Genomic DNA, 27,897 nt, shown 5'->3' with positions numbered 1-27,897 from the left:
AGGCAAGGGAGAGTTGATAGAAGTGTAGAGCTTCTCATTACCTTTCCGGGGATATAAGTATCTTAAAAAACGGACTTAGAATGAAGAAGTTGTGGCCTTCAGAAGTTTGGTGGTATTAGGGCTAAGCCTAGTACGTTGGGCGTACATAGGAGTACGCTAGGCAGGACAGTCGGGAGGCAGGATCATTTCGACATATAGTCTTTCTAAAATCCAACAACCAAGCCGACATGACCATTCTAGACATCTCTCCCATAGTAGATCAATAAACATGACAACTTGAAATCATTGATAAATCTTAATTATAAGATCCTAGTAACGACTTACAACTATAATTATAAATTACACAGGGGCCGAGTAAGTGTAGCTCACTTATAGAGTACAATAGACGAGAATCGGGATCTAAACATGCAGAAAACTGGCTTAGGTCCTTCTTGCATGAAGATTATGGCAAGTTGAGAGCTCGAGGGTGTCGCAGGGTTTCACCGCAGGCTAGAATGAAGAAAAATAGGCTAAGTATCGAATTTTTCAGAGAGATATCGACCGGAGGGTGTGGGGAGGAGCGAAAGAATGAGCTGGTATTTATAGGTGAGTTTGGAGTCTTGCACGCCGTGCAATAGGAGGCGCGCTGCGCTTAAGGGTGACGTCTATCCACTGGGCTGCCGACACATGTCACGCTCTGGGTGGGGCTACGTGGTTGACTTCGCGCGCAAGCTACGCGCGACGTGCGTGCGCGTGTGACGTTTTCCAGATTTTCAAAATTGCATAACTCCTTCATATGAGCTCCATTTTTGACGTTCTTTATATACACGTAAAGCTCTCGACGAGATCTACAACTTTCCTTTAGACTCTGTCGGCTAATTTTGACTTTATTTTATTTACACAGGATTAGCCTATTAAAGCCCGTATAAAATGCATAACTCTCACGTCCGGCGTCCGTTTTCGATGGTTATTATATCGTTGGAATCCTAACAACGATATCTTCAACTCTCGTTTAGATTGTTTTGACTAACAATCTATCGATCTAAAATTCGATATCAGTGAGCACACTGTTACACCAAATTTTTAGAAAAATCATAACTTCCTCTAGTGAAGTCAGATTTAGACGATACCTATACGCATGAATTCGCTTTTACGACATCTATGAATTCCGTTTAGACTTCCTGAGCTAAAAATCAATCTAACCCAGATTCACTTTTTACGTTCTCCGAGCTGTGTCGGTTTTATCGCGAGACTTTGGCACTTCTTAACTTCTTCGTTCTAATTCGGATTGAGGCGTTCTAGATATATACGAGATCCTAATTACGAATACTATAACTAGGTTGAGATTATTTTCCTTAAGTGATCTTTTGTTTTTGACGTTTATTTTAAATCTTGTTTATTTTATTATATAATATATATTAATATCATATAAAACACATAAGCACAAAATATATGAATAATCCTGTCTTATTCATCCAAAAATGACTACAAGACTTGACCACAAAGGTTACATGTTTGATTACTAAGCCTAGCTGGAAACGCGCGCGTTACACATTCCTTAAGAAATGGTCTTAATCCCTTAAGACCTTAACGTCCAAACCTCAGATCTAGGTCTAAATAAGGTCTTAATCAATAAAGTTGGCAACTTTACTCCTTTGCATGTCTTAATGGGACCCAAAAACCATTTTTATCCATCTAAGTCCATAAGAACACCAACTCTAGCATGCTTCAACAACACCCATCAAGATGAAATTTTATGCACTAACAACATCATAAATGCTAAGCTCTAACATTCTAAGCGCCTATAGTAGCTCATACTCACAAGGATGACTCAAGGGACCATAATATGCCCAAACAAGCCTTATACTAGATCTAACACATAGATTCATCAAGATAGAAGCTTTATACCTCCAAATGCTAGCAAAATGGATGAAGACTTTGGATCTATGAGCTCCACTCCAACCAATGCTTGAACACCAAGCTCCTTCTTCTTCAAAGTGAGCAAAAACACCAAAAGTTAACCACCAAAGCTCAAGAATACTCAAGAACAAGCTAGGGTTTTGTGGGGTATCTTTAGAGAGAAGGAGTTTGATGAGGGAAAGGGTCTTGAGTCCATAATGAAACTTAAATAGGGTGCAAACCCTAAAAATTAGGGTTTGCCCCTGACCACGTACACCCTACGTACACGCCCTTCTCGTAAAGTTTCGCTTTTCACCCCTTGGGACCAAATTTACAAACTAATTTATTATCAAGGGTCAAAATAAGAAATATATGGAATCGGGTGTTATAGTGTTACATGTCATGTGCGATCTTCCTCAACTGGGTGGACGCTCCCAGGCGCGAGACTCCCTGCGCTAGCCACTTTCGGGAGTCCCCGGTCGCGCCAATAGGTGCCCAGGAGTCCTGTTGTACGGCGGGGACGTGCCCCTTAGCCCGCGCCAAGAGGTACGTTATCAAGTCCCCTAATCCGGTAGTCATACCGTTTGTAGTAGAGTTTTTCAAAAACCCCAAGCAATTTTACTACCTTTTCTAATTGACGTCTAACTTAGGCATCAATAGAGAAATACCAGGGTCCATCCCTCGACAATGCTTTCTAGCCTAGTGTTGTCCATTTTTGCAGCGTGCCTTTTGGATTACACATTAGATGAGGATTATTTCATACAACTAGAAAGCATCCCGGAGGCGACATATCATCAACTCCCAACATGTATGGGGTCTTTGCATCTACCATATAGTACCTCATAAAGTGTCATTCGTATACTAGAACGATAATTATTGTTTTAAGCAAGTTATGATAAAAGGTGTATGATCAGTCCAACTAACTCCAAAGTTTGTGACATAAGATCACAACATATATTCTAATGTCTAAATGGTTCTATCACTTTGGCTATATGTTTACGGATGATATGATGTGCTTATAAGAACTTTAGATCCTATTTTTCTTGGAAACTGCTCTAGAAGTTAGAGGTGAATCGAATATCTCAATATGAGATAATAGTTACAAGTACTCTATATTGTCTTACTGCTTCTTTTATATAGATTTTAGCAAGCTTCTCGTTGAATAACTTTCACAGATAGGAACACATAGACCAATTTTTTTAGAATATCCACAACCACCCATTTAGAGTCATGATCTCGTGGTAACTATGAGAACTTTGTGATGAAATCCAAGATGATCTTGTTTTACTTCTTTGATATGGATCTTTTGTAATTTTCCCCGAAATTCTATCAACATCTTAACAGATCACTCAAAAACATCATGTGTGCAATATGACTACTTAAAGTATTATAACATTTTATTTTCAAATCATTGGCTTCATGTGCACACTTTCTAACCTTTATTTCAATTTTGAAAAATTACAACTAAATTTGACATTTCAAATACTTCTTCCACCAACTTATCCGACTTAGGCAATATACTTTACATAAATGGTCAAACGAACTATGTTTCAGTTTCACTACTAAAGCTTCACCCATTAATCTAACATGTTTCAAAAATGTTCAAAATCATTTAAAACATTATAAATACCTATGGACTAAATTTTAAGTTTTAACCTCCACTTGAACTTCCTTTAGTGATTAGCGTATAACTCATTGAAGCACACCCTCACTATATGAAACATGGTGCGTCTTAAATGCTCAGTGTATAACTCATTGAAGCACATCCACTCAATATAAAACATGGTCCATTTGACCATTTTGAATTTTAACATCCACCTGTACTCCCTTTATTTCATTATGTGCTTATTAATCCCTTCTCATACATTTATTTGTACAAGTGTACATTTAAATTTTAGGATGTTACAAACTACCACCATGACATACACGCTAGTACCAACAACCAGATCTAATAAGTTCGGAACCTGTAGCCGAGCATGCTCTTCTACAAACCCCATATTAGGGGGACCTAATAGTGTATCTCACCGACCAATCGAGCTGTGACACAACCTAGGATCGGCCGCAAGAACTCAACTCCATAATCGCAATCTTAATCGTAATGCCAACTTTTACCATTACCAAATCGTGCTCCAACCATTATGAAGAGAAAGACACATCAAGCAAAACCTTCAAAAGCATCTTGTATCTTGTATGAATGGAAAGACATTGTCTTCCACAACAACATTATAAATACCACCCATTAGAGGTATTAGCAAGCAATCTTGTTCTCTCATTCTCACTCTTAAATCACTCGTATTACTCTCTTGAGTTTGCACCCTCTAACTTGGACGTCATAACGTAATCTTGGTCCCAACCCTAGATTACAGCTAACCCTAGCTTTTCGTTGCGATCGCAATATCATATGATCTTTGCCATTCATGAGAATTTCCTTCACATGGTGCTCTCTATTCCGAACTCAACACCTCCCCAAAGACCTAGTTGGATCAAATTTCACAACTCAAAATTGGTTGTAGTTTGGAACTTTGATGGTCCATGTTGCTTTTTCTAGTTAAGTCATATTAATTCATTATTAATAAAATTAGAAAACCAACTAAAACGTTTAAACCCTCAAAATCATTAGTTCCACAAGTAGAGTCATCTCGAACGATGATCATGCGTTGGTGGCGTTTTTTCGCGGGAGTATTTCTAGTCATAACGACTGGTCACCTAAAATTGATAAACCGATAATATCTGAGATGTGGCACAATACGATTGGATGGCTCACTTATACCTCATCATCCAGATAACATTCAAACAAGATCATCCACCCACCCAATATATCCACACACATACACGCAGTGTCAAAGCTCTGCCTCTAATGGCGGTTTTCACACACTGAATGGATTCAATCACACCCCCAAATCCCACACAAAAGAGACAGAGATAGAGAGTCAACCGACATTTGCTTCCAGTCATGGCTCCGGCTCTCACCTCTAACTCGTTTCTCCTTGCCACTACACCTCACACAAGTCTCGCTTCACTCAAGAACCCTAGGAGATTAATCGTATGTGCGAAGAAATCCGATGTATCTTCTGCCGGAGAAGGTGAAACCGAGAATCGATTTCGGTTCAATTTCGACTTTGGGAAGGTTTCCGATATGAAATCGTTGATTCCAGTTGTGAGTAATCCTTCATCGTCGGGTTCTTTGTTTGGTAGACGTAAGGATCCGAATACGGTGTTTGTTGCCGGAGCTACTGGACAGGCCGGAATTAGCATTGCTCAGACTCTGCTCCGGGAAGGTTTTAGTGTTAGGGCTGGCGTGCCGGAGCTCAGCGCTGCCCAGGATTTGGCTCGCTTGGCCGTAAATTACAAGGTTAGCTTCATCTTCACCCCATTTTGAAGCAGAAATAGTCAGTTTTCAATGTAAACTAGTTAGATTTGAAGAAATCGATTGGGTAAATGTAAAATTACTTCTCTAAGCAACCAATTATCTGTTATAATCTCTTCTAATTGCAATAACCACCTTGAAAACCAAAACCAGATTATAAGATGGTCATGAGATACGAAGTTATTGGCTTAGTATATAACTTTCTACTTGGGATATTTACAAACTCAGGTCATCTCCTTAGAAGAATCCAAACGTCTGAATGCAGTCGAATCCACCTTCCAAGACCCTGAAGCCATAGCAAAGGCAATTGGGAACGCCAGCAAAGCTGTAGTCACAATCGGTCCATTTGAAAACGGTCCAACAACAGAGGTGACCACATCAGAAGCTCTTGAATTCATTCAAGCTGCACAATTAGCCGGTGTCAGCCATGTGGCCATAATTTACGACACTGCCCCTGAATCCACCACAACAAACAACGTATTAGACGGGATCTCATCCTTTTTCAACAATCTTTTCACAAAATCACAGCCGTTGACATTGAAAGAGTTTCTAGATGGTTTGATTGCAACCGATGTGAAGTACACCCTGATCAAGACCAAACTAACCGATGATTATGGTTTGGAGAGTTCATACAATGTTGTTGTGAATGCCGAAGGGATCACTGCAGAAAACGACTACAAAGTAATGTAATGTAATGTATGCCATTGTTTCTTTGATTTGAGTAGTCTTAGATGTTTGGAAAGATTAGTTAGAACACAATTGGGAGAGTTGAAATCACATTCCATTCAGGTCGGATTTGTTCATATCTGACTGGATTTTTTTTTTCTGAAAACCGTAGGTATCCAAGTCACGGATTGCATCGTTGATAGCAGATGTCTTTTCCAACACAGAAGTAGCAGAAAATAAGGTGAAAAAAGTTTTTCAAACTTAGTTATTAAGTCTTTATGTGAAAAGACTGAGTTATTTTTGGTGTTAGGTTGTGGAAGTGGCTACAAGTCCTAATGCAGCTGCAAAGCCAGTGAGTGAACTTTTCAGGTAATGTTGTGAATATAATAAGTCAAGTATTATATGATTTAAAGTACGTTTGTGTATTTACATATTTGACCCTTTTACTTTTAGTGCGATTCCGGAGGATGGTAGACGAAAAGCTTATGCAGAAGCAAAAGCAAAAGCAGAGGAAGTTGAAGAAAAAGAGGTGAAAAAATTGGAAGCAGAAGAGGAGGCTGCAACTGCAACTGCAACACCAAGTTTAGCAGAAGATGTTCAAGAGAAGGCAACAACAGCAGCCCGAAAATCATTTACAGAACTCATGGACCGATTCAAATCCGTGACCCAGGAACCCGAAAAAGAAGAAGAAACCTCGGAGGACCAAAATGGTGCACCAGGGTTAGCCATGTCATGGGACAAACTGAGCTCAGGGTTCGCATCAGCGGTTAAGAAGAACTCCATTCAGCTACCTAATCCAAAAGTGCAGATTGCAACAGTTAGAGGACAAGCCAAGGCTCGGGCTTTGGCTCCAAAACAAGCCGTGGTTAAGAAAGCTGCGGCTAGAAAGGAGCCACGGGTGCAGCCTAAAGAGCCGAAAGCTGAAAAGAGGAAGATCTTTGGGGGCGTGTTTCAGCAGGAGACCATTTATGTTGATGACTGAGACCCTTTCTTTATGTTTGTTTATATGTGAATTGTAGTTGAATACTTCGTGGGTGATTGAATGCTGCTGGTTTAATTAGCTAGCTCGACCATCAACTTATTCACTTGTATCATTTTGTTTTGTTTTTCTTCATCTCATATGTTTTCTTTTTTTATATTTATCGGCGTAAAATACCAATACATTCAATCATTCAGCTCTCAAGATTAATTGTTAAGGATCTATATTACAAGTTCATAATTAAATAAATGATTAATGATATAAAATGATAACAACCAACAATATTCAGTTTGTCTTTTTAGTCATATATTTTTTTAATCGTATCTAATTTGCCAATACCCTTTTTGCTCATTGGATGTTGACATCGGACGTTAGATCAGTGCTAGTGCTAGTGCTAGGTAAACGAATTATGTCATATTGGATGACATAATAGACACAATATAAGATGCAGTCTAATTTTACCCGGTTCAAATTCATCCTAATTTTGTAAAAAAACCTAAAAATTTATTTATTGATCTTTTGGGTAATTTAAAAGATGAGCAGCCAAAATGCAAATTGAGTACAAACTTACGATATGTACAGAAAAAGACAAATATAACAATTGTGCTAAAGCTTTTTCCAAAAAAAAAAGCCAAAATTTATTTTTTTTCCCAATTTCGTAGTAAAGATGTTATAGTTATTTTTAAACAGAAGAATAATCACATAACCTTGTGGATAACGTGACTTGGTATCAAATGTTCACACCATTCTGCGGTGCCTACTTTAAGCATGACTTGAATGTCTGCATACCACATTTTTATCTACCGCTAAAGCATCATGATTTATTTAATCTTGTACCTTTTTGCTATAATATTATTTTAAAGAATTATTTAAAACGTAATGGAATTAATTACAAGAGATTAAAAAATGAATTGTGAGTAAACAATGTAATCATATTCATTTACATTGATTTAAGGTAACATTAAGAAAACAAACAAACACACAAGATGATCATAACCGCTCACTTTGTATTGTTTTTTAAATTAAAAATCATGATTTATAAATAACTAAAAAGTGTATAGAGTTTGCAAAACGTTAGAATACAAAAAACTGAAAAAGTATAAAACCCAAGAAAGCACACACGTTAAGACATTATCTACAATGATAGATACCCAAAATTTATGCCGATTTATGGCTTTTCATGCCATGAAGTCACGAGCACAAATAATTAACCATGGCATGGAAAATGTTTCCATATAAATATGTTAAAGAGAAAGAAGCATTTGCACATTCACATGATTAATCAACACCTTAGAGTGTTAATAAAAGCATTTCAAGAAACTTATAAACACAAATTACACCAAGATCCAATTCACTTGCTCATTATTTTTCATTTAAAATGTCGACACAAATCCATACGTTATCAAGAACAAGAAGAGTATGCAAATCCGTTGTCATAATTTCATTATCCCTCTCCATCATCTTCATCTTGATCTTCTCCATTAATCCTTGTTACCACACAACCCAAATCTTGGTACCCAATTTCAACCTAAATTATTATAAAAATTCCCAAACTACCCCTACCAACATCTCCGATATCGTATTTGGTATCGGAGGCACAATAAAAACATGGCAAACAAGGAAGCACTATGTCAAATCATGGTGGCAGCCAAATGTAACTCGTGGCTTCCTCTTCTTAGATGAAGCCCCTATCCAACACCTCCCCTGGCCTCCCACTTCTCCGCCTGTACGTATCTCCAATAATCACAAAGGCATGTCATACACTATCAGAATGGCACGAGTGATCCAGGAGACATTTAAGGCGGAGAACAAAAATGTAAGATGGTATGTGATGGCAGATGACGATACCATTTTCTTTTTGGAGAACTTGTTGAACGTGTTAAAGAAATATGATTGTGAGGGTTACTATTATATCGGTATGAATTCAGAAAGTATCATATCTAATAGTTTATTTTCGTTCAATATGGGTTTTGGTGGTGCGGGATTCGCTTTGAGTTACCCTCTAGCTGAGGCTTTGGCTAAGAACTTAGATGTTTGTTTAAATAAGTACGGAAAACTTCATGGGAGCGATCATATTTTGCAATCTTGTGTGTCTGATTTTGGGGTTTCACTTACTCAAGAAAAAGGTTTTCATCAGGTAAATTTATTCATAAATGAATTTCATGTATCGAGTTTGGACCCACTACTATTTACAAAGAAAAAAAGAAGACACGAACTAAGGTGATATTTAGCACGACACAACTGTCTTATAAACTAATTTATTTTCCAAGGTTTTTAAGTTAATTATAATATTTAACAAACCAAAAAGTATCTTTTAAATTAGCTTTTCAAAAAGCTACTGATGTTTCAACGAGTTGTTTCTGGAGACTTTTTAGAATCGTTTAAATATATATTTATTGATTATAAAAATTATATTTTTCTACGTGTCATTTTATGTTCTCTATCCGCTTTTACCAACCAACATTTATTATCAACTATAATGTGAGTTTGTCAAAGATAGCCTAAAACCTTGATTCTTTTTTATTTACTCTTACTGAATGCTGCCAAAAATGATTTGAGAAAAAGACATTTTATACTTGGAGAAATGGAAAGAAAATAAAAAAGAAGTCAAATCTGTAAAAAGTAAAAGGGTTAATGGAAAACTTATTTCTCTAATTTTATTAAATTGTTTTTTTTGTGCAGATTGATATGCATGGGAACATATCAGGCCTTCTTTCAGCACACCCACAAACTCCATTGGTGTCCCTCCACCACCTTGATGCCGTAGAGCCGCTCTTTCCCGCCATGGACCGCCAACAATCCCTAAACCATCTGATGACATCAGCAAAAATCGACCAGTCAAGGCTACTCCAACAAAGCATTTGCTACCACCACCAAAAAAATTGGAGCTTCTCTTTGTCGTGGGGATACTCTGTGCATATTTACGAGAAAACCCTCCCATCAAGTTTTTTACAGGTACCACTTCAGACGTTTGGGGAGTGGCGAAAAGGAGCTAAGCCTGCTTTCATGATGAACACTAGAGGTCTTAGCAGTGACCCGTGTGAAATCCCTCATGTTTTTTACTTTCATTCCGTGGAGGAATCCGGTGGAGGATGGCGGAGGGAGGTGGTGACAACCTATGTTCGGAGACTGCCTCGGCGGTTGCCGCCTTGCTTGGTGAATGGGAATCACTCTGCGGATTATTTGGATATGATTCACGTGATCTCGCCAGTGAAGAGACATGTTACAGTGAGTTACTGAGTTTGGTTTTTTGGATTTATTACAAAAGTAATAATTGGTTAAAAAAAATAATCTATATAGTTTTTCATTTTCTTTTTCATTAATTGATTTTATGTTTGTTTAATTACAGGAAGGAAGCAGAAGAGAATGCTGTGACATAATACAAGTGGAAAAAGGGAATTCTACAACGATCAAGCTTAGACCTTGCATGAAATATGAACTCACTGGTTGAATTTATTTTATATATATTTTATATTTTGTTAAAATTCAGCCAAAATTCATCTTCATGTTTATATATTTTTAGTTATCTACTTCGATTAAAGGCAATATTAATAACCAGAATTTTATTTCTGTCAATTGTCATGAACCAGTTTAGTATTTGATTCAAATCCTTCCAAAACAATCGTCTTTACTAGCTTTTCATGTCATGAACACATAAATAACTAACCACGGGCATGGAAAATGTTGCCATAAAAACATGTTAAAAGAAAAAAGCATTGCCATTTTTCATGAAAAATCAACACCTTAAAGTGTTAATAAAAAATTCTCAACAGCCTTATACACACAATTTACTTCAAGATCCAATCCACTTTGAAATAATTTGAAATGTTGACACAAATCCATAAGTTATCAAGAACAAGAAGAGTATGCAAATCCATGGTCATAATCTCACTATTCCTCTCCATAATCTTGATCTTGATTTTCTCCATCAATCCTTGTTCCCAAACGATGCAAATCTTGATACCCAATTTCAATCTCAATTATTTCAAGAATACCCAAACTACCCCTACCAACATCTCCCATGTCGTATTCGGTATTACAGGTACTGTAAAAACTTGGCACACAAAGAAACACTATATCGAATCATGGTGGCGCCCAAATGTAACCCGTGGCTTCCTCTTCCTAGATGAAGCCCCTATCGAACACCTCCCCTGGCCTCCCACTTCTCCGCCTGTACGTGTGTCCAGTGATCAAAAAGGCGTGCCATACACTATCAGAATGGCACGAGTGATCCAGGAGACATTTAAGGTGGAGAACAAAAATATAAGATGGTATGTGATGGGAGATGACGACACCATTTTCTTTTTGGAGAATTTGTTGAACGTGTTAAAGAAATATGATCACGAGGGTTACTATTATATAGGCACAAATTCGGAAAGTATCTTATCTAATACTTGGTTTTCGTTTGATATGGGTTTTGGTGGGGCCGGATTTGCTTTGAGTTACCCTCTCGCCGAGGCTTTGGCTAAGAATTTAGATGTTTGTTTAAACAAATATCAATATCTTCATACTAGTGACCATATTTTGCGATCTTGTATAGCTGATTTCGGGGTTTCACTTACTCAAGAAAAGGGTTTTCATCAGGTAAACTTCCTTATAAATTTTAATAAAATCTTCACACATTGATGTTAAAAAATATTTGCTAACATGACAGCATGTTTGAGAAAATTAAAAGAACAAATAAAGGATTGTTGTATTTGCATATTGATCTACGTGGGAACATTTCAGGTCTTCTTTCAGCACACCCACAAACTCCTTTGGTGTCCCTCCACCACCTTGATGCCGTAGAGCCGCTCTTTCCCGCCACAGACCGCCAACAATCACTAAACCATTTGATGACATCAGCAAAAACCGACCAGTCAAGGCTACTCCAACAAAGCATTTGCTACCACCACCCGAAAAATTGGACCTTTTCTTTGTCGTGGGGATACTCGGTGCATATTTATGAAAAAACTCTCCCGTCATGTTTTTTGCAGTGTAGACAAATCGACTACAATAAATAATCGATAAATTCAAGATCGAAGTATAAAACCCAAATATCACGATAGCGATTCAACGGAATATAAAACTATTTGAATAATCAACCAAGAATAAATCGAACGATAAAAAGAAAAAACACGCGATATTTACGTGGAAACCCAAATCAGGAAAAACCACGGGCGGAGGAAGCCGAGAACCAATTTACTATAATATTCAGTGTTTACAGAGATAGAGGAAAGAAAAACAAATATATCAAACATATATTTGTATGAATATGAGAGAAAGATGAAGATGTAATTTGAGGTGTGGTGTTTTTAATAAGCTTGGTTTCATTTCCTTTTATAGGCAAATGAATGTATGAATTCAATTGTCTATTACCATCCAAGCTTGACAAACATGCTACCATCCATTCTTGACAAACATGCTACCACCCATTCTTGACAAATTAAAACCACATGTGTAGAATGGTATTCTAGAAATCATCCAATGTTGAAGTTTGAAGGAAACTTCCACAATCTCCACCTTGACTTCAAATGAGACAGGATGAAAAAACTTTAACTTGCACAATGATCATGCAAAACAGTTTATCAACAGCTCATCATACTCCAAATCTCTATAAGAATCTGCAAACACCATATGAGAAAAAATTGATTTCGAAAAGTAAATATATTTCCTCCACCACGAGCCTATCAGGCTCAAATACGATCTGAAACACCCACCAAATCCAAACATGCTTTGAATTTGGCTATTGGAAGACTTTTAGTGAACATATCAGCAGGATTATCATTGGTGCTGATCTTGTTTACTGTAATATCGCCTTTAGCAATAACATCTCTGATGAAGTGATAACGAACATCAATATGCTTCGTTCGATCATGGAACATTTGATCCTTCGTCAGAAATATTGCACTTTGATTGTCACAAAAAACAGTGTTAACAGATAACTTGTTTGAAAGCTCACCTATCAACCGTTTCAACCAGAGGGCTTCCTTCACTGCTTCCGTAGCAGCCATGTATTCGGCTTCAGTGGTGGATAACGCTACAGTAGATTGTAACTGCGCTTTCCAGCTAACTGCGCAATCACCCAAAGTAAACACGTACCCTGTAATCGATCGTCTTTTATCCAAGTCCTTTGCATAATCGGAATCCACATAACCAAGTACTCCATTATCGGTTTTTCCAAACCGCAGACATAAAGAGGAAGTACCTCGCAAGTAGCGAAAAATCCATTTAACAGCAACCCAATGCTCCTTTCCTGGATTCGCCATGTATCTGCTCACCATGCTTACCGCATATGACAAATCTGGACGTGTACAAATCATAGCATACATAAGAGATCCTACAGCGCTGGAGTATGGTACCTTTGCCATGTATGCTATATCTTCTTCGGTGGTAGGACTTAAGGCGGATGATAGCTTGAAGTGGGCTGCGAAAGGAGTGCTGACTTCTTTTGCGTCATGCATATTGAAACGGTGCAGAACCTTCTCAATGTAGCTTTGTTGAGAAAGGTATAGAGTTCTTGCACTACGGTCTCGCACTATTTCCATTCCTAGAATTTTCTTGGCAGCACCCAAGTCCTTCATATCGAACTCAGCATTCAACTGGTCTTTTATCTTTTGAATCTCCTTTATATTCTTCGCTGCAATTAACATGTCATCCACGTATAAAAGTAGATAGACCATTGAACCATCGTCACACTTTTTGTAGTAAACGCAGCTGTCGTAGGTGCACCTTTTCAGCTTGTGACTGGTCATAAATGAGTCAAACCTTTTATACCATTGTCGAGGAGATTGCTTGAGGCCATAAAGAGACTTCTTCAATTTGCACACGTAGCTTTCCTTGCCAGGAGCTAGAAAACCTTCAGGTTGTTGCATATATATCTCTTCCTCAAGCACACCATTTAAGAATACTGTAGTAACATCAAGTTGCTCTAATTCATAGTCATGAGAGGCAACTAATACCAACAAGACACGTATTGACGTGTGTTTCACAACCGGAGAGAAAATGTCGGTATAATCGATACCTGGGATTTGACTGTAGCCTTTGGCTACCAAACGAGCTTTATATCTTGGTTTGTCACCAGGGTGGATAGCCTCCTTCAACTTGTAGACCCATTTGCACTTAACTGTCTTCTTACCCTTTGGAGCTGGAACGAGATCCCATGTGCCATTTTTCTGAAGAGATTCCATCTCCTCGTGCATGGCAACCATCCACTTATTAGAATGTTTGGATTGAATGGCCTCGTTGTAGCTTGTGGGCTCCAGAACAGACTCAACTTCATTGGCAACTGTAAGTGCATAAGCGACAGAATTGGCTTGAACATATCTCTTTGGAGGTACAATCTGTCTGCGAGGTCTATCTCTTGCAATGGAGGGACTGTGATGTTGGCTTGGAGCTTCGGCTGGCTCATGAGAAGAGGAATGTTGATTATTCGAGGGTTGAGAAACCTCGACACCTTCATGAGACTGGTCCTCGAAAGATGAATTTAAAGGAAACTCCACCTCCACTCGAACTTTGTCTTTTTCCGAATTTTCATTTTCTCTGGTCTGAATGTTGGAGACAGGATGAAGCATGACTTTTTCATCGAAGGTCACATCTTTAGATGTCAAAACCTTGCTTAGCTCCGGGCTCCATAATTTGAACCCTTTAACACCTGCCGGATATCCGAGAAAGACGCATTTAATTGCCCTCGGTTCCAATTTACCGTTATCAACTCGGGCATATGCTGGACATCCAAATGGAATCAATTTCGTGTAATCAGCAGGTTGGCCGGACCAAAGCTCAAATGGGGTCTTCTTTTGAATAGCACGAGAAGGGGAACAGTTGATAATGTAGCATGCGGTTGAAGCGGCCTCGGCCCAAAAAGACTTCGGCAACTTCGAATGAGATAGCATACATCGGACCTTCTCCATGATGGTGCGGTTCATACGTTCCGCTACGTCGTTCTGCTGTGGTGTATGAACTACGGTGCGATGCCTCGTAATTCCTTCCCTACGGCAATAGGAGTTGAATTCTTCAGAACAAAATTCCAGTCCATTATCAGTACGAAGGTATTTCACTTCAAAACCTGATTGCTTTTCAACCAATACTTTTCAATCTCTAAAAGTTTGGAATACTTCTCCCTTTGACTTCAAGAAGAACGACCATACCTTTCTTGAGAAATCGTCAATGATCGTGAGCATATAAGAGGCTCCACCTTTCGATGTAACCTTCGCTGGTCCCCATAAATCAGAGTGTATGTAGTCAAGTGGCCCTTTCGTCGTATGTTTGCCACCGATAAAACTCACTCGCTTCTGCTTTCCAAATACACAATCTTCACAGAATTCAAGTTCGATTGATTTGTGCTCCCCGAGCAACCCCCTTCGACTTAGTTCATTCATACCATGGTATGACATGTGAGCGAGCCTGAGGTGCCATAGACGAGAGCGATCAGCGTTGGAGAGGGATTTAGAACATACCGAGACTTCGCCGGAGATAACTTGCCCATCCATAATGTAAAGGTTTGCCGATTTTCTAACTCCTCGGATGACCACAGAACCTTCCTTGAAAATATGGAGTTTCCCGTCTTTGCCAACAAACTCGTAACCTTTCTTCTCGAAAGTACCGAGACTTAGTAAATTTCGCCTAAGACCGGATACGTGCTTCACATCTTGAATCGTTCGAACAACGCCATCGAACATGCGGAACCTGAGTGTACCCCGTCCAATAATACGACACGAAGTGTCGTTACCCATTAGAACGCGGCCTTCGTTAACCTTTTCATATGAATGAAAAACGCAATAAATAATCGATAACTTCAAATCGACTACAATAAATAATCGATAACTTCAAGATCGAAGTATAAAACCCAAATATCACGATAGCGATTCAACGGAATATAAAACTATTTGAATAATCAACCAAGAATAAATCGAACGATAAAAAGAAAAAACACGCGATATTTACGTGGAAACCCAAATCGGGAAAAACCACGGGCGGAGGAAGCCGAGAACCAATTTACTATAATATTCAGTGTTTACAGAGATAGAGGAAAGAAAAACAAATATATCAAACATATATTTGTATGAATATGAGAGAAAGATGAAGATGTAATTTGAGGTGTGGTGTTTTTAATAAGCTTGGTTTCATTTCCTTTTATAGGCAAATGAATGTATGAATTCAATTGTCTATTACCATCCAAGCTTGACAAACATGCTACCATCCATTCTTGACAAACATGCTACCACCCATTCTTGACAAATTAAAACCACATGTGTAGAATGGTATTCTAGAAATCATCCAATGTTGAAGTTTGAAGGAAACTTCCACATGCAGTTACCCCTTCAAACATTTGAGGAGTGGGAGAAAGGAGGTTGGCCTGCTTTCATGGTGAATACTAGAGGTCTTAGCCAGGACCCTTGTGAAATCCCTCATGCTTTTTACTTTTATTTCGTGGAAGAATCCGGCGGTGGAGGATGGCGGAGGGAGGTGGTGACAACCTATGTTCGGAGGTTGCCACGGCGGTTGCCGCCTTGCTTGGTTAATGGAAATCACTCGGCCGATTATGTGGATAAGATTCTCGTGATCTCATCAGTGAAGAGACTTGTTACGGTGTGTTTGATATTTAGATTTTATTACAAAAAGGAATGTGGTTAGAAATAATATATATGTTTTTTTAATTTTCTTGTTGATTAAATTTTTTTATGTTTGTTTATAGGAGGGAAGCAGAAGAGAATGCTGTGACATAATACAAGTGGAGAAAGAGAATTCTACAACGATCAAGCTTAGGCCTTGCATGAAATATGAAATGACTTGGTGATTTTTTTTTTTTTTTGGGGGGGGGGGGGGGGGGGGGGGGGGGGATTTTATATTTTGTTTAAAATTCAACCAAAATTAACCTTCATGTTTATTTTGATTTAGTTATCTGACTTGATTAGGGACATTATCAACTTGGATTTGAGACAGTTTATAAAATTATATTAACGACCTTATGTTGATAGTGTTTTATTTATGTGACCCACTACAACCCAATCATCCAGAATCTAATCAAATCAAATGAACCAATGTGTCACGTCTAATAGTCTAAGCAATTAAAAACAAAACCTCATAGCCACATTAAGAACATTACACTTAGAAATTAAAGAAACTAGTACACTCATCATAGAAAAAGTTTAAACTGATTCTACATCAGTAACGAAGAAATCACAGACAATATAAAAGGGATTACCTTTATTGAATTTAATTCTCTTTAAACTCAGCTACCTCTTCTTCAGTTTTCAAAGCCTTGAGTTTTCTGTACCCATGGTCTGTACCAAATATCCTGACAAATTTTTTGAGAAATAAGATTACAAAATAATTAAACATACATACATACTTATAAAGTTCAAATAATTTTAATAATATCTTTACCAGTCCATGTAAACAAAAGTAGACGAGTAGTTGCCTGACTTGGTGTAAATCAGTCGGTGATGATAATCATGAAAATCAGAACTGAGAAAAAAAAAATAAAAAAATTAGATAACTTGAGAAAATAAATGGTGAATTTAAGTTAAATATATATGGTAAGTGCTAACCCTCCATATAAAGGGAGAAAGTTTGAGGGGCTCCATGGGAAATGGTAACCACAATGTGCTTCAACTGTTTCAAGAACTCTCACTACCATCCATAACCAAAGAGTTATCAGATGAGGCCCTGTGATGGCAGGACCGAAAATTGTAGCAAATCCAAGGAATAATATTTCAGCTGGATGTGCATATTCAGAAGTCAATCCAAAAGGTGTTGCATACCTGTAAAATTACACAAATCTATTAATTAATAACAACACAACAAAACAAAATGTACTGTGTCTGACATGCATTGGACTGAGAGATGGAACAAGGACTCGTTTTGATCTCTCATTTGTGAAAATGACGTGAATGCCCACTCCTCATTTCCATCATCAAAAATATAAAAAACACAATCCCACGTCACGTACTCATGATGGACACTGTGGATGTGCTTGTAGAGCCATTTCGTGTGTAAAATTCTATGTCCCCAGTAAAATATGAAATCTTCCACAATGAAGTAGAATAGAATCTGAGTCGACATAACTTTCCTGCACAGTAGATGAAAAATTAAAAAAGGAAGGGTGAGAAAGAGAGACAAAAGGTTTGGATTAAAAAAGTTGGATTATTTTTGAAACATAGGGGATGTAGTTGATCTGGGGTGCATACAGCATACCACTATTGATTGACAAATAAAGTGGTACTGGTGGTATATAATATGAAGAACCTGTAAATACCAGGACGGCAGTGGAAGACTACTTCTCATTCCCATGAATCTGAATACAGGATAGGAAGCAAGCATCACAGGAAGGTTCACACAAAAATGATAAAACAGTAGCCGAGCAATACATTTCTCTTGAGCTTCACTGCTGTTATTCTTAGCCTGCAAACAAAAATCTCAATACTTGATCTTAGCAAAATTAAGAAATACAGTCACATTGAATGTAGATAACATGTACAAATAATAGCAGCAACTTCACTTATAAATATAAAGATTAGCAATAGAGGTAAAAACTTAAAGTAATCCATAGTCAAATTAACCTGAATTTTGTACTTTCTGAGCCATCCTGCCCTTTCTATGTATATGAAAGGAAGTCCCGACAAGAAGAAGACAAGTTCATGAAGAATAAAGCTACCAACACAAGCCAGCTGAAAGTCACTAAAATGGGTAATCAAGTACTGCAAAAATAAAATAAAAAAGGATAAGTCAATAAATATAACTATCTTCCATCTTGCTACACAATATAATCTTAAGGTTTAGATATTTGGTAGAAGCAGTGTCAGAACATTGATACTTTTAAGCTTTGAAAGGGTATGGAAAGCAAAGCCTTCATGCATGACTTTCCTTTTCCACATTTCAAAGAGACTTTATTTTTTAGTATTCTAATTCTTAACATTTTGGTTACAGAGAAAAAGGGAATTCATGATGATCCGCTAAAATTCTCATGTCCAGACTATGTGATTATCATAATCCACTTGTACACCAAAATTTGCAAATGGAGGGACTATATCCCTTCAGTTTGATCATAATTTTAATCAGCTACTACTTTAAACCAGTTTGTCTATAATGTAGATCAATTTCAGGACATCTGCCTTGCATGATTGCATCCGTTCATTGACCTGTGTGTTCTATGTTAAAGTTCACGTCACGGTATAATCTTCCATACACCGATTTGAATCAGTACACATAACAATGCATCGTGTACAGAATCTGGAGTACGTACGTCATAGGAATAGTAAATTCACAATGCATTTGCGAAGAACAGTTCTTTAACATGAAATTGAAATCGATAATCCAAAATTTCTTTCTCTACAATGTATCAATCGAAACCAATGCATCGTTTTATCAGTTAAACAATATCACAAGTTCTAACTCCTAAACCTAAAACTCGATGCTCCATTGAATTAAGAGATTCGTATCTCCTAGCAATAGAATGTCGTATGAAGTAATGCATCGGGAAAAAGTAATAAGAATCATCCGTCAATGAGATCAAATTAGGGCAAAAAAACAAGTAAACATAAATCAAAAGGCAGAGAATTAGTTGAAGGTTAAGAGGAGTGAATATACCGTCCAACCAGCTTCAATGACGGAAGCCATGGAATCCAGCCGGCGATGAGATTTAGGAGCGGTGAAGGTGAGAGAGATGACGAATTACATGAGAGGAGGAAGATAACAGACAGTCAAAAGGAATCTGAGCTTGTGGGGTCATGACCTGATATACATCCACGTTGACGTAGACACTTTATACTAGTCATAAATAATGACGGTTGTTTTAGTATCGAATCCAATCGAGTTCCAATCTAAAAATAAGTACTAAAGGTCTTTTAGGCTCTAACTCAAGCTGGGTGTTGCTTTTCTTTTTTTAGTTGCATGTTATACCAATTGTACAAATATTTGAAGCATAACAATAGTTTTTGGGCTACGTGACTACTTTCCACTTGTGAATCCATTTTAATATCCTTATGTCATATTTTTGGGCTATGTATGGATTTTTTTTTTTTTTTGAAAGGAAACTTCCCTAACGAGGGTTTCCGGGTCAACTTTCGCGCACCGACTAATCCCCCACTGCAAACATGAAGCTTTGCCTCATGCCCTAGAGTCACTGCAGACGAACCTCCATGGCCACAAGGGCTGAGTGGTGCCAGGATTTGAACATGGGTCAATAGGTTATCCATCATATCTTTCACAAGGGCTATGTATGGATTTTTTGGTGTTGTTTGTATATAATTTTTAGGATACTATACATAAAAGATGATGGTGTTATTTGTATGTATTGGGTTGCTCTACATAATTCATGCTCTGATGCTCATGTTTGTAATCAATTGTAACATTAAATTTTAATGGAGCTATATGGTCAAGGATGATGATATATTTGTTGAAAATACTCAACATGATGAATAAAGTAGAAATGAACAAAATAAAATGTTGATTGTTAGAAGTACTTTGCGTAGTATTTATAGATGACAACGATGGAGTTAAGCGAAAAAAATGCAAAATGCAAGTTTTTTTTTTCTGTGGTTTATAAATAAAATCTTGTAGAAAAACGGAACTTACAAGCTTAAAAAACATTTTATTTGTGATAAAAAAAAAACTGGAAAACGAAATAACTATGAAAAAACTAACTACATTACAATTTACGAAAGAAGCTAATGGAGAGTGAAGTGTAAACACATGAAAGAATGATAAAAATATGATAAAAATATAATTAAAAAGACTTTATTAAACTTTTTGTTGTAGATGAACCACCATTTAAATTTGTTGAAAATGAAGCTTTTTATTTAGTATACTAGTGCTTAAAAAGTGTGGTGATGGACTTTGCAAAAATTAATTATAAAAATCTTGTGTTGGAGTTTTTGGGAATTGATTGCCAAGGTATTGAGTTTGATATTGAAATTGTGGTAACGGAGACATTATGTTATATTGTGTACTAGGTGTAAAAATCATGTATTACACTGGTTGATTAAAGAAAATAAAATATTAAAATATAAATAATAAATATTTTTTAAAATAAAATTTTGAAATAAGGAATTAACAAACATATTAATTGCAATTTATTATAATATTTATTACATTTGATACTTTACATAAGTATAAGATTATGTGGCTTTTTAATTTTAAAATTTGAAAAAAACCATAAATTGACATGTGGATATTATTATTTAAAAAATATCACAAAACTAGGTGTAAAAACTCATGTAACCCATGTATTACACGGGTTGATTAAAAAAATAAAATAATAAAATATAAATAATAAGTATTTTATAAAATAAAATTTTGAAATAAAGAATGAAGAAACATATTAATTTCAATTTAGTATAATATTTATTACATTTGATACTTTATATATATAACTATAAATATTATGTGGCTTTTTAATTTTAAAAATTAGAAAAAAAAAAACCATAAATTGATATGTGGATATTATTTATTTAAAAATTATGACAAAACGATAAGTGTTAAAACTCATTACAGATTGACATGTAGCAAAATTATTTTCATTTATTATAGTAGAAGAGATGATGATATTGATCAAAGATGTGATCAACCTTGTGAACCTATAATTTACTTTTGATTCGGTTTGAACCCCTTTTTTTAGCCTTATCCCGGCTTGAATCCATTCGGCACTATTTGTAGAGGATTTTATAAAATTTGGAAATCTGAAAAAGAAATGTAAGATTGTTGTGGAAAACATAAGGAATATTGAAATTGTATTTTACAGTTTTTTCTTTAAAATTGAAATTTAGCAACTTGAATCCACTCCGCCCCTACGCCCCTACCCTTTGACGTGAGAAAATTGAAACAAAAAATATGTCTGAGCCCGGGTTCGAACCGGGGACCTCTAGTGTGTGAGACTAGCGTGATAACCGACTACACCACCCAGACGACTTGTTTGGTTTCTACCCGATTTCTACATGTACGATACTTCAGTCTCCTTTCACCGCCGTAGCTGTCGACGGCAAGTCAAAACATAAAACTTCAACCAGCTTTCTTTCTCCGCAATGGCGTCGCATCATGCATCTCTCGGCCGACGGACGGTATTCAAACGATCTATCTCAGTTTCTGTTATCACTCAACGTACAACATGTGTTAATTGATTAATTATGGAACTTGCAGTTGGAAGAAATTCGTCAAAAGAGGGCAGCTCAGAAATTAAGCAAAACCTCATCTGGACCTGATCTCACAATACCTCCTAACCCTAGCGGTAACATTTCTGTTAAATATATGGTTATGTATCCTATATCTTACTTACAGATCAATTTGCACATCGTACATCGTGTTTATTGGATCTGCGTTGTGTTCTGGTGTCAGAGGTCTTTGGAATCAAGAAATCATCAAGCGGAAGTGGAATCTCTGAGGTTGCTTCTTAATTCATTCTTCTCATGTGATCTAGTTTCGTTAGCAATAGTAAACAACGTTCTAAATTTTGGGTATATGCTATTGGGGAAAGATTTATGATTTGTTAGTTCAATAATATTCATAATTCAGATAAAGATGATGCAGATCTTAAGAAAGTTCAAATTGTTATTCTTACTAAAAAATTTTGTTGCAGAGTGATATTAGTGGCTTGGTATCACAGTTGCAAGAGTTGCAGAAAAAGAACTTAGAACTAGATGAAGAGAACAAAAAACTGAGCTCAGAGGTTTAGAACTTTTTGCTTCATACACCCTTGTTCTTGAATCCTACTCTTTACTTTGTGATCAATGATGGTAACTCAACTTTTGATTTTTGTGATTCAGCTTCATTCTAATGAAGTGGAGAATGACATGCTTCGGAAGCGTGTGAATGACCTGGTATGTTCCTACTTCCTTTGAGAAAATATATGCTCTCTTGTTGAATCATGAAGTTAATTCTCTAAAGTTTTGATGTGCTTTTTATCACAATCAAAAGTGTTCTTGATTGTTTGATTTTATGATTCTTCCCATGAATGCTTTTTGGGTTTGCGGAACTAGTGTTTAAGAATACAAGATAATCACCTCTATGGCCTTGCAGATGTTTGAAATTTGGATGTGATATTGAATATATAGATTCATAAACATGTTGGTGCATACATGATACATGCTATTCATTGTAGGAACAAAATACTGTACCCTCATTGAGAAGAGCTCTTAAGGATGTTGCAATGGAAAAGGATGCAGCAGTTGTTGCAAGGGTATGAACATCATATCATTTTCTGTTTGTTTCAATGAAGATTCCACAACTAACAAATATGTTTTAGAGTAGGAGGACTTCTCAGCTCAGGTACGAGCACTTAAGAAGCGTCTAAAGGAAGCAGAAGAAGAGCAATATCGAGTAAACAGTCAACTATTATTTCATATTACATACACCTAAATGCAAGAAATAGCAACGAAATTCAAAGCATGTTAATTGTTTATAATCCTGTTGAAATAGGCTGAGGAAGATGCAGCTGCACTAAGATCAGAACTAAATTTATTACAACAACAAGCAATCAGTGGTACCATTACTTCCATAGGAGGCCCACCAGATGATTTGCAAGCTATGGAGAAGGAGCTTGCTGATTTGAAGACCCAACTGGAGGTTAGATTGAGAGTTTATATCCATCTCATTGTTGTTGTTTTTGAAATGTTTTCAAGGAAAAATATGAGTGTGATAATAAATAATTAATATTCATGTCAATAAATAGCAAGAGTCAATGCTGAGGCGTCAAGAGGGAATGATGAGGAGGCAAGAACAACAACAACTAGTGGAGGAGCAAAGAAGGATATCTGCCATCATTTCTGAGAAAAAAGAGTTGGAAGAAAAGCTAGCAGCCATGTCAAGAGAGGTCTCAGGTAACAATTACATGCATATAAATTATATGATGAATATATTGTTTATACAAAACTAAGCCTGAAACCCCTTATAATGTTTACATTTAATTTTTTTGTTTGTTTTGCAGGAGTTAGTGACAGAGAAGCCCAGTTCACAATGGTAAGTGAAAAGCAGAAGCTGATAGAATTACTATTAGAATTTAGATCCTCCATAGCTTCAGAATTTACTCTTGAATGCTCAATGTTGAATTTAAATTTCATGTGAATTATATTTTTCTTTTAGTTGTTAATTTGTTATAGAGGGTATGTGATGATTGTAGGAAGAGAAAGAGAGATTTGAGACACAGTTGCATGATATGGCTGTAGCTGTTGAGAGGCTAGAAAGTAGCAGACAAAAGCTACTGATGGAGGTGAGGTTCAAACTTTTGGGTTAAAATTCATTTACACTATTATTAATGTAACCACCATTTATAATAAATAATCTAACATTTTTTATACAGATTGATTCCCAATCTTCCGAGATAGAAAGGCTCTTTGAGGAGAATTCTAACTTGTCATCAGCTTATCAAGAGGCAACAGACATTATGTCACATTGGGAAAATCAGGTCAAATGCTCATAATAAAACGCTTTTATGTTTTCCTTTAAAATTAACATTTCCTTTTAACTTACATGTGATGCATGCAGGTAAAAGATTGTCTCAAACAGAACGAGGAACTCCGTAGCATGTTAGATAAATTAAGAACAGAATCCATTATGAATAATGAGAATCACATTCACAGTGGTATATCAGAATCCAACAAAGAAGGGGAAGCTTATACTACTGAACTTGTATCCCTAAAGGTTAGTCATATAATCTTCTAAATACTTTATAATTATACATCTTTAAATCAACTTTTATTATTATTATTATTATTATTAATTTGTGCTTCCAAATGGAATTATGGACGCAGGGTCAACTTGCTAAAGAACAGAGCAAGGCGGAGACATTGTCTGCTGAGGTTTTGCAACTCTCAGCTCAGCTCCAACAAGCCATTCAAGCCTACAACGGTCTTGCTCGCCTGTACGTTTTTTTTTTTTTTTTTTACTCTGTCCCGTTTGTTACACATGACATGACAGAACATGTTATACTGCATTTGACATGCATTAGACTCAGACTGATGTCTATGCAAAAGACGTGAATACCCTCATCATTAAAAATAGCCCTAGAAAGCTTCTCCAATCTAATGTTAATATGATTGATAATTGCAGCTACAAACCCATGTTACGCAACATTGAGACTAATTTACTCAAAATGAAGCAAGAGGGCTCTTTGATTGTGCAGTAAACTGAAGGAGGTTCAAGTTCAACAATCAACACAAACTTGTTCTTGTAAACCGACATTCAAAAACCATCATATTTTCATTTATAAAAACTTTTTTACATGTTCATATGAAAGATTAGGAGTTGAGTATCAAGTATGCTTACAAACATTACCAATAATCTCCACACGAACAAACCCCATCTTTAAAATGGTGTATGCGATTCACATCGCGAACCAGAATCTCTCTATTAGCAAACTTAGACACAAACTTTGTAACCGAATGACAGTCTTCACATAACCGTAAGTTCTTGGTGATCCTAATTGTTTCTCCTCTACAACTATTAATCAACCCAAATGCAACCGCTAGTTTCTCACTATGACCCAATAAAATCCTCTCCTTTTCTTCCTCTTCAACATCATACAACACAACTTTAGTCTTGGGCTTATACCCTTTCTCCTTCATCTCCATTGATAATTTCAGGAGAAAAGCATGGAGTTGTTCAACATGTGGATTGAACTCATCAACCGAAAAAAACGAGTAAACTTTCCGTTTCACTTCAATCCAACTACACCCGGATTTCTTTTCAAGTCCTCTACTTTGCAAAAGCTTCTTCACTCTTTGCACTTCATCCCATAACCCTAATTCCGCATAAATCTCAGCCAAAAGCACATAATTTCCTGCGTTTGTAGGTTCAAGCTCAAAAAGCCGCTTGCTTGCCCTCTCAGCAAGCTCAATGTTGCCATGAATCCTACACGATCCGAGAAGGGAACCCCAGACTTTAGGCCCGGGTTCGCTTCTCATTTCTTGTATAATCTTGGCTGCTTCTTCTAATCTATTGGCTCGACCAAGAAGATCCACCATACACGCGTAGTGCTCAATGATAGGTTTTCTTATGGATTCAAATAATCTCTTTCCATCTTCCACTAGCCCTGCGTGACTACAAGCTCCTAAAACACTCACAAACGTGATAGGACTAGGATCAATCTTGTTACGCAACATTTCATTGTAAACTTCAATTGCTTTTTCACCAAACCCATGCATTCCATACCCTGAAATCATTGCATTCCATGACACAACATCTCTCCTAACCATTTGGTCGAAAACCCGTTTTCCCATTTCAAGATCACCACATCTTGTGTACATGGCAATGAGGGATGCGATAACTGGTAACACCGAATCCAAACGTTTTCGTAGGATATACGCGTGCAATAGCTTACCTTGCTCTAAGGCTCCAAGTGCTGCACATGCTTGAAGAACACTAACCATTGTCACTGAATTTGGTGTTGAATCGTGAACTTCAAGCATCATTTCATTGAATAGTTTGAGTGCATCCAAGGGTCTCCCGTTTTTGGCATAACAAGCAATCATAGCACTCCAAGAAACAACGTTTTTAGAAGGGATTTCATTGAAAACTTGACTGGCTTGTGATACGCACCCGAATCTAGCATACATGTCGACTAATGTAGTTGTAACATGAACATTGGTCTCGAACCCGTGTCTCAAGATGTGGGCGTGTATCTCTTTTCCATAGGGTAACAATGAAACTGAAGTGTCGGATGCAACACAGGCTTTCAGGACGTAAGTGTAAGTGAATCTATCTGGTTTAATCCCGTCTGTGCTCATTGAGCATAAGAGATCAAACACGTTTATCCCATGACCAGCAAGTGTTAGAGCTTGAAAAAAGGCGTTCCAGACGTATATAGTTCTGTTGGGAATTTCATCAAACACTTGGCGCGCGTGTTCCATTGAACCCAGCTCCGAATATGTGTTAATAAGCTTAGTTGCCAAGAACGGGTCTTGGTCAAACCCATCTTCGACAAGCCGACGGTGAATTGTAATGGCATCGTGGAGAGAATTTGCAATGGCGCAGGAAAGAATTAAGAGTTCGTAAGTGCGTTGAGTTGGATTAGGCTCTTGAGTGAGAGCTTGGATGGCTTGTTTGACGAGTCCTTTCTGACAGAGAGTCTGGATTAGGTGGTTGGTGTTGGTGGTGGAAGGGGGGAGAGTGACGGATGTCTGGTGGCGCGTGTGTGAGTGAAGTCGAGATGGGTGGTGGCGCGTGCGGAGTGGAAAGAGAAATTGCTGGATGGTTTGAGGAGCCTGGCAAAACAACCACATGAGAGTGAATTCGTCGGAGATGAATTGTAGAAGTTCCAATCAACGGTGGTGAAATTCGTCGTTGATAGAAGTCGCTTCTTCTATACCAAACCAAGAAGAAGATAAATGGGGAACAACCGTGGCGCTCAAATAGCACATGTCTTTTAGTTTTAGATAGTATTTAAACAAACTTATATTCTGTATTTATTTAAATACAAGAAAAAAAAAAGTGATAAAATATCTCAAACATAACCATCTGAACTTATTTTAAATTTTAATCACTATGAAATTGAGAGTTTATATTTTTAGAAAATTAGAAATTTTACAAATATAATCTTCAAATTTTCTTTTAAATGGTCTCTAATATGTAATTTTTTAGTTGTCCTCTTCATAGTAAGACTCTATTTATAGATAAGAGTCGAACTTCAAATCCGTACATCAACTTGTATTCATCCTCGGAATGTGTAGTTTTTGTCTTCTATTTGTAGAAAATTCGTTGTTTTTATTTTGAAGTCTGATTCTTCTGAAAAGTTCTACAGAGATTCCATTTGATTTGGCTGGATTTGAAGTTTTAGTAATGGTTTCTCTTGTTGATTGCATCTTCTTCGGAGTTGATATTTGAAGTTTTCTTCGTTCTTTTGAATTGAGTTATGTTCCATCCATATCTTAGTTATCAAAATATCCTCATAAAGACGTGTTATCATCATAATCTAGAGAGAAACCTATTAAAAAAAATTGGTTTTGAACTAATTTGTTTGGTTCATCTTGGGAAATTATTTGATTTTCTTTTTATATAATTTTTGTTTATTATAATGGATCCCAATAGCTCACCTTCG

The 27,897-nt window shown here is 36.9% G+C and overlaps 6 protein-coding genes, 1 non-coding gene and 1 pseudogene across 7 annotated transcripts; 4 read left to right on the top strand and 4 right to left on the bottom strand.

The window, feature by feature from the left end:
- The first annotated feature begins 4,679 nt into the window (after window positions 1–4,679).
- PTAC16 (plastid transcriptionally active 16) lies at window positions 4,680–7,049 on the top strand. Its single transcript, XM_079049030.1, has 5 exons — window positions 4,680–5,230; window positions 5,474–5,926; window positions 6,084–6,152; window positions 6,222–6,280; window positions 6,365–7,049. Exons 1-5 carry the CDS (start codon window positions 4,832–4,834, stop codon window positions 6,891–6,893), a joined length of 1,509 nt encoding a protein of 502 aa, XP_078905156.1. The 5' UTR covers window positions 4,680–4,831; the 3' UTR covers window positions 6,894–7,049.
- Window positions 7,050–8,661: 1,612 nt separating this feature from the next.
- LOC145114122 (uncharacterized) lies at window positions 8,662–10,341 on the top strand. Its single transcript, XM_079050126.1, has 3 exons — window positions 8,662–9,027; window positions 9,573–10,118; window positions 10,240–10,341. The coding sequence occupies exons 1-3, from the start codon at window positions 8,662–8,664 to the stop codon at window positions 10,339–10,341; spliced, it is 1,014 nt and encodes a 337-aa protein (XP_078906252.1).
- Window positions 10,342–11,108: 767 nt separating this feature from the next.
- LOC145114121 (uncharacterized) lies at window positions 11,109–11,553 on the top strand. The gene is made up of 2 exons (XM_079050125.1): window positions 11,109–11,474; window positions 11,545–11,553. Exons 1-2 carry the CDS (start codon window positions 11,109–11,111, stop codon window positions 11,551–11,553), a joined length of 375 nt encoding a protein of 124 aa, XP_078906251.1.
- Window positions 11,554–14,962: 3,409 nt separating this feature from the next.
- LOC145114120 (putative mitochondrial protein AtMg00300 pseudogene) lies at window positions 14,963–15,604 on the bottom strand (annotated as a pseudogene).
- A 1,328-nt stretch (window positions 15,605–16,932) lies between these two features.
- Window positions 16,933–19,659, bottom strand: LOC145112905 (methylsterol monooxygenase 2-2-like). Its single transcript, XM_079049022.1, has 7 exons — window positions 19,461–19,659; window positions 18,434–18,571; window positions 18,130–18,275; window positions 17,824–17,943; window positions 17,423–17,635; window positions 17,259–17,339; window positions 16,933–17,169 (listed from the first exon to the last, which is right to left on the bottom strand). Exons 1-7 carry the CDS (start codon window positions 19,488–19,490, stop codon window positions 17,088–17,090), a joined length of 810 nt encoding a protein of 269 aa, XP_078905148.1. The 5' UTR covers window positions 19,491–19,659; the 3' UTR covers window positions 16,933–17,087.
- Window positions 19,660–21,702: 2,043 nt separating this feature from the next.
- TRNAV-CAC (transfer RNA valine (anticodon CAC)) lies at window positions 21,703–21,776 on the bottom strand. The gene has a single exon. It is a non-coding gene; the product is annotated as a tRNA-Val (tRNA).
- Window positions 21,777–21,805: 29 nt separating this feature from the next.
- On the top strand, window positions 21,806–25,097 carry LOC145112903 (myosin heavy chain-like protein). The gene is made up of 15 exons (XM_079049018.1): window positions 21,806–21,928; window positions 22,008–22,095; window positions 22,203–22,249; window positions 22,444–22,533; window positions 22,631–22,684; window positions 22,966–23,043; window positions 23,115–23,183; window positions 23,283–23,429; window positions 23,536–23,683; window positions 23,791–23,822; window positions 23,983–24,072; window positions 24,163–24,267; window positions 24,348–24,503; window positions 24,614–24,723; window positions 24,912–25,097. Exons 1-15 carry the CDS (start codon window positions 21,893–21,895, stop codon window positions 24,985–24,987), a joined length of 1,326 nt encoding a protein of 441 aa, XP_078905144.1. The 5' UTR covers window positions 21,806–21,892; the 3' UTR covers window positions 24,988–25,097.
- Window positions 25,043–27,223, bottom strand: CRR2 (Tetratricopeptide repeat (TPR)-like superfamily protein). The gene has a single exon (XM_079049017.1). The coding sequence runs from the start codon at window positions 27,080–27,082 to the stop codon at window positions 25,133–25,135; it is 1,950 nt and encodes a 649-aa protein (XP_078905143.1). The 5' UTR covers window positions 27,083–27,223; the 3' UTR covers window positions 25,043–25,132.
- Between the last annotated feature and the right edge of the window lie 674 nt (window positions 27,224–27,897).

This window comes from Lactuca virosa, chromosome 5 (genome assembly GCF_052849685.1).
Source record: "Lactuca virosa cultivar CGN04683 chromosome 5, Lactuca_virosa_CGN04683_v6, whole genome shotgun sequence".
Lineage (NCBI taxonomy): Eukaryota > Viridiplantae > Streptophyta > Magnoliopsida > Asterales > Asteraceae > Lactuca > Lactuca virosa.
The sequence above is the reverse complement of the archived record's forward strand: the minus strand, read 5'-3'. Positions and strand labels throughout refer to the sequence as shown.

What these genes read in the sequence shown, in the direction of transcription:
- PTAC16 (XM_079049030.1), top strand. Translation starts at nt 4,832, where the DNA reads ATGGCTCCGGCTCTCACCTCTAACTCGTTTCTCCTTGCCACTACACCT. An exon ending in CAGAAGTAGCAGAAAATAAG is followed by an intron (nt 6,153 to 6,221) that starts GTGAAAAAAGTT and finishes TTTTGGTGTTAG; the next exon opens with GTTGTGGAAGTGGCTACAAG. An exon ending in CCAGTGAGTGAACTTTTCAG is followed by an intron (nt 6,281 to 6,364) that starts GTAATGTTGTGA and finishes TTTTACTTTTAG; the next exon opens with TGCGATTCCGGAGGATGGTA.
- LOC145114122 (XM_079050126.1), top strand. Translation starts at nt 8,662, where the DNA reads ATGGCACGAGTGATCCAGGAGACATTTAAGGCGGAGAACAAAAATGTA. An exon ending in AAGAAAAAGGTTTTCATCAG is followed by an intron (nt 9,028 to 9,572) that starts GTAAATTTATTC and finishes TTTTTTGTGCAG; the next exon opens with ATTGATATGCATGGGAACAT. An exon ending in CAGTGAAGAGACATGTTACA is followed by an intron (nt 10,119 to 10,239) that starts GTGAGTTACTGA and finishes GTTTAATTACAG; the next exon opens with GAAGGAAGCAGAAGAGAATG.
- LOC145114121 (XM_079050125.1), top strand. Translation starts at nt 11,109, where the DNA reads ATGGCACGAGTGATCCAGGAGACATTTAAGGTGGAGAACAAAAATATA.
- LOC145112905 (XM_079049022.1), bottom strand. Translation starts at nt 19,490, where the DNA reads ATGGCTTCCGTCATTGAAGCTGGTTGGACG. An exon ending in TCAGAAAGTACAAAATTCAG is followed by an intron (nt 18,276 to 18,433) that starts GTTAATTTGACT and finishes TTTTGTTTGCAG; the next exon opens with GCTAAGAATAACAGCAGTGA. An exon ending in TTTCTCCCTTTATATGGAGG is followed by an intron (nt 17,340 to 17,422) that starts GTTAGCACTTAC and finishes TTTTTTTCTCAG; the next exon opens with TTCTGATTTTCATGATTATC.
- LOC145112903 (XM_079049018.1), top strand. Translation starts at nt 21,893, where the DNA reads ATGGCGTCGCATCATGCATCTCTCGGCCGACGGACG. An exon ending in CATCTCTCGGCCGACGGACG is followed by an intron (nt 21,929 to 22,007) that starts GTATTCAAACGA and finishes TGGAACTTGCAG; the next exon opens with TTGGAAGAAATTCGTCAAAA. An exon ending in GAGAAGCCCAGTTCACAATG is followed by an intron (nt 23,823 to 23,982) that starts GTAAGTGAAAAG and finishes TGATGATTGTAG; the next exon opens with GAAGAGAAAGAGAGATTTGA.
- CRR2 (XM_079049017.1), bottom strand. Translation starts at nt 27,082, where the DNA reads ATGTGGTTGTTTTGCCAGGCTCCTCAAACCATCCAGCAATTTCTCTTT.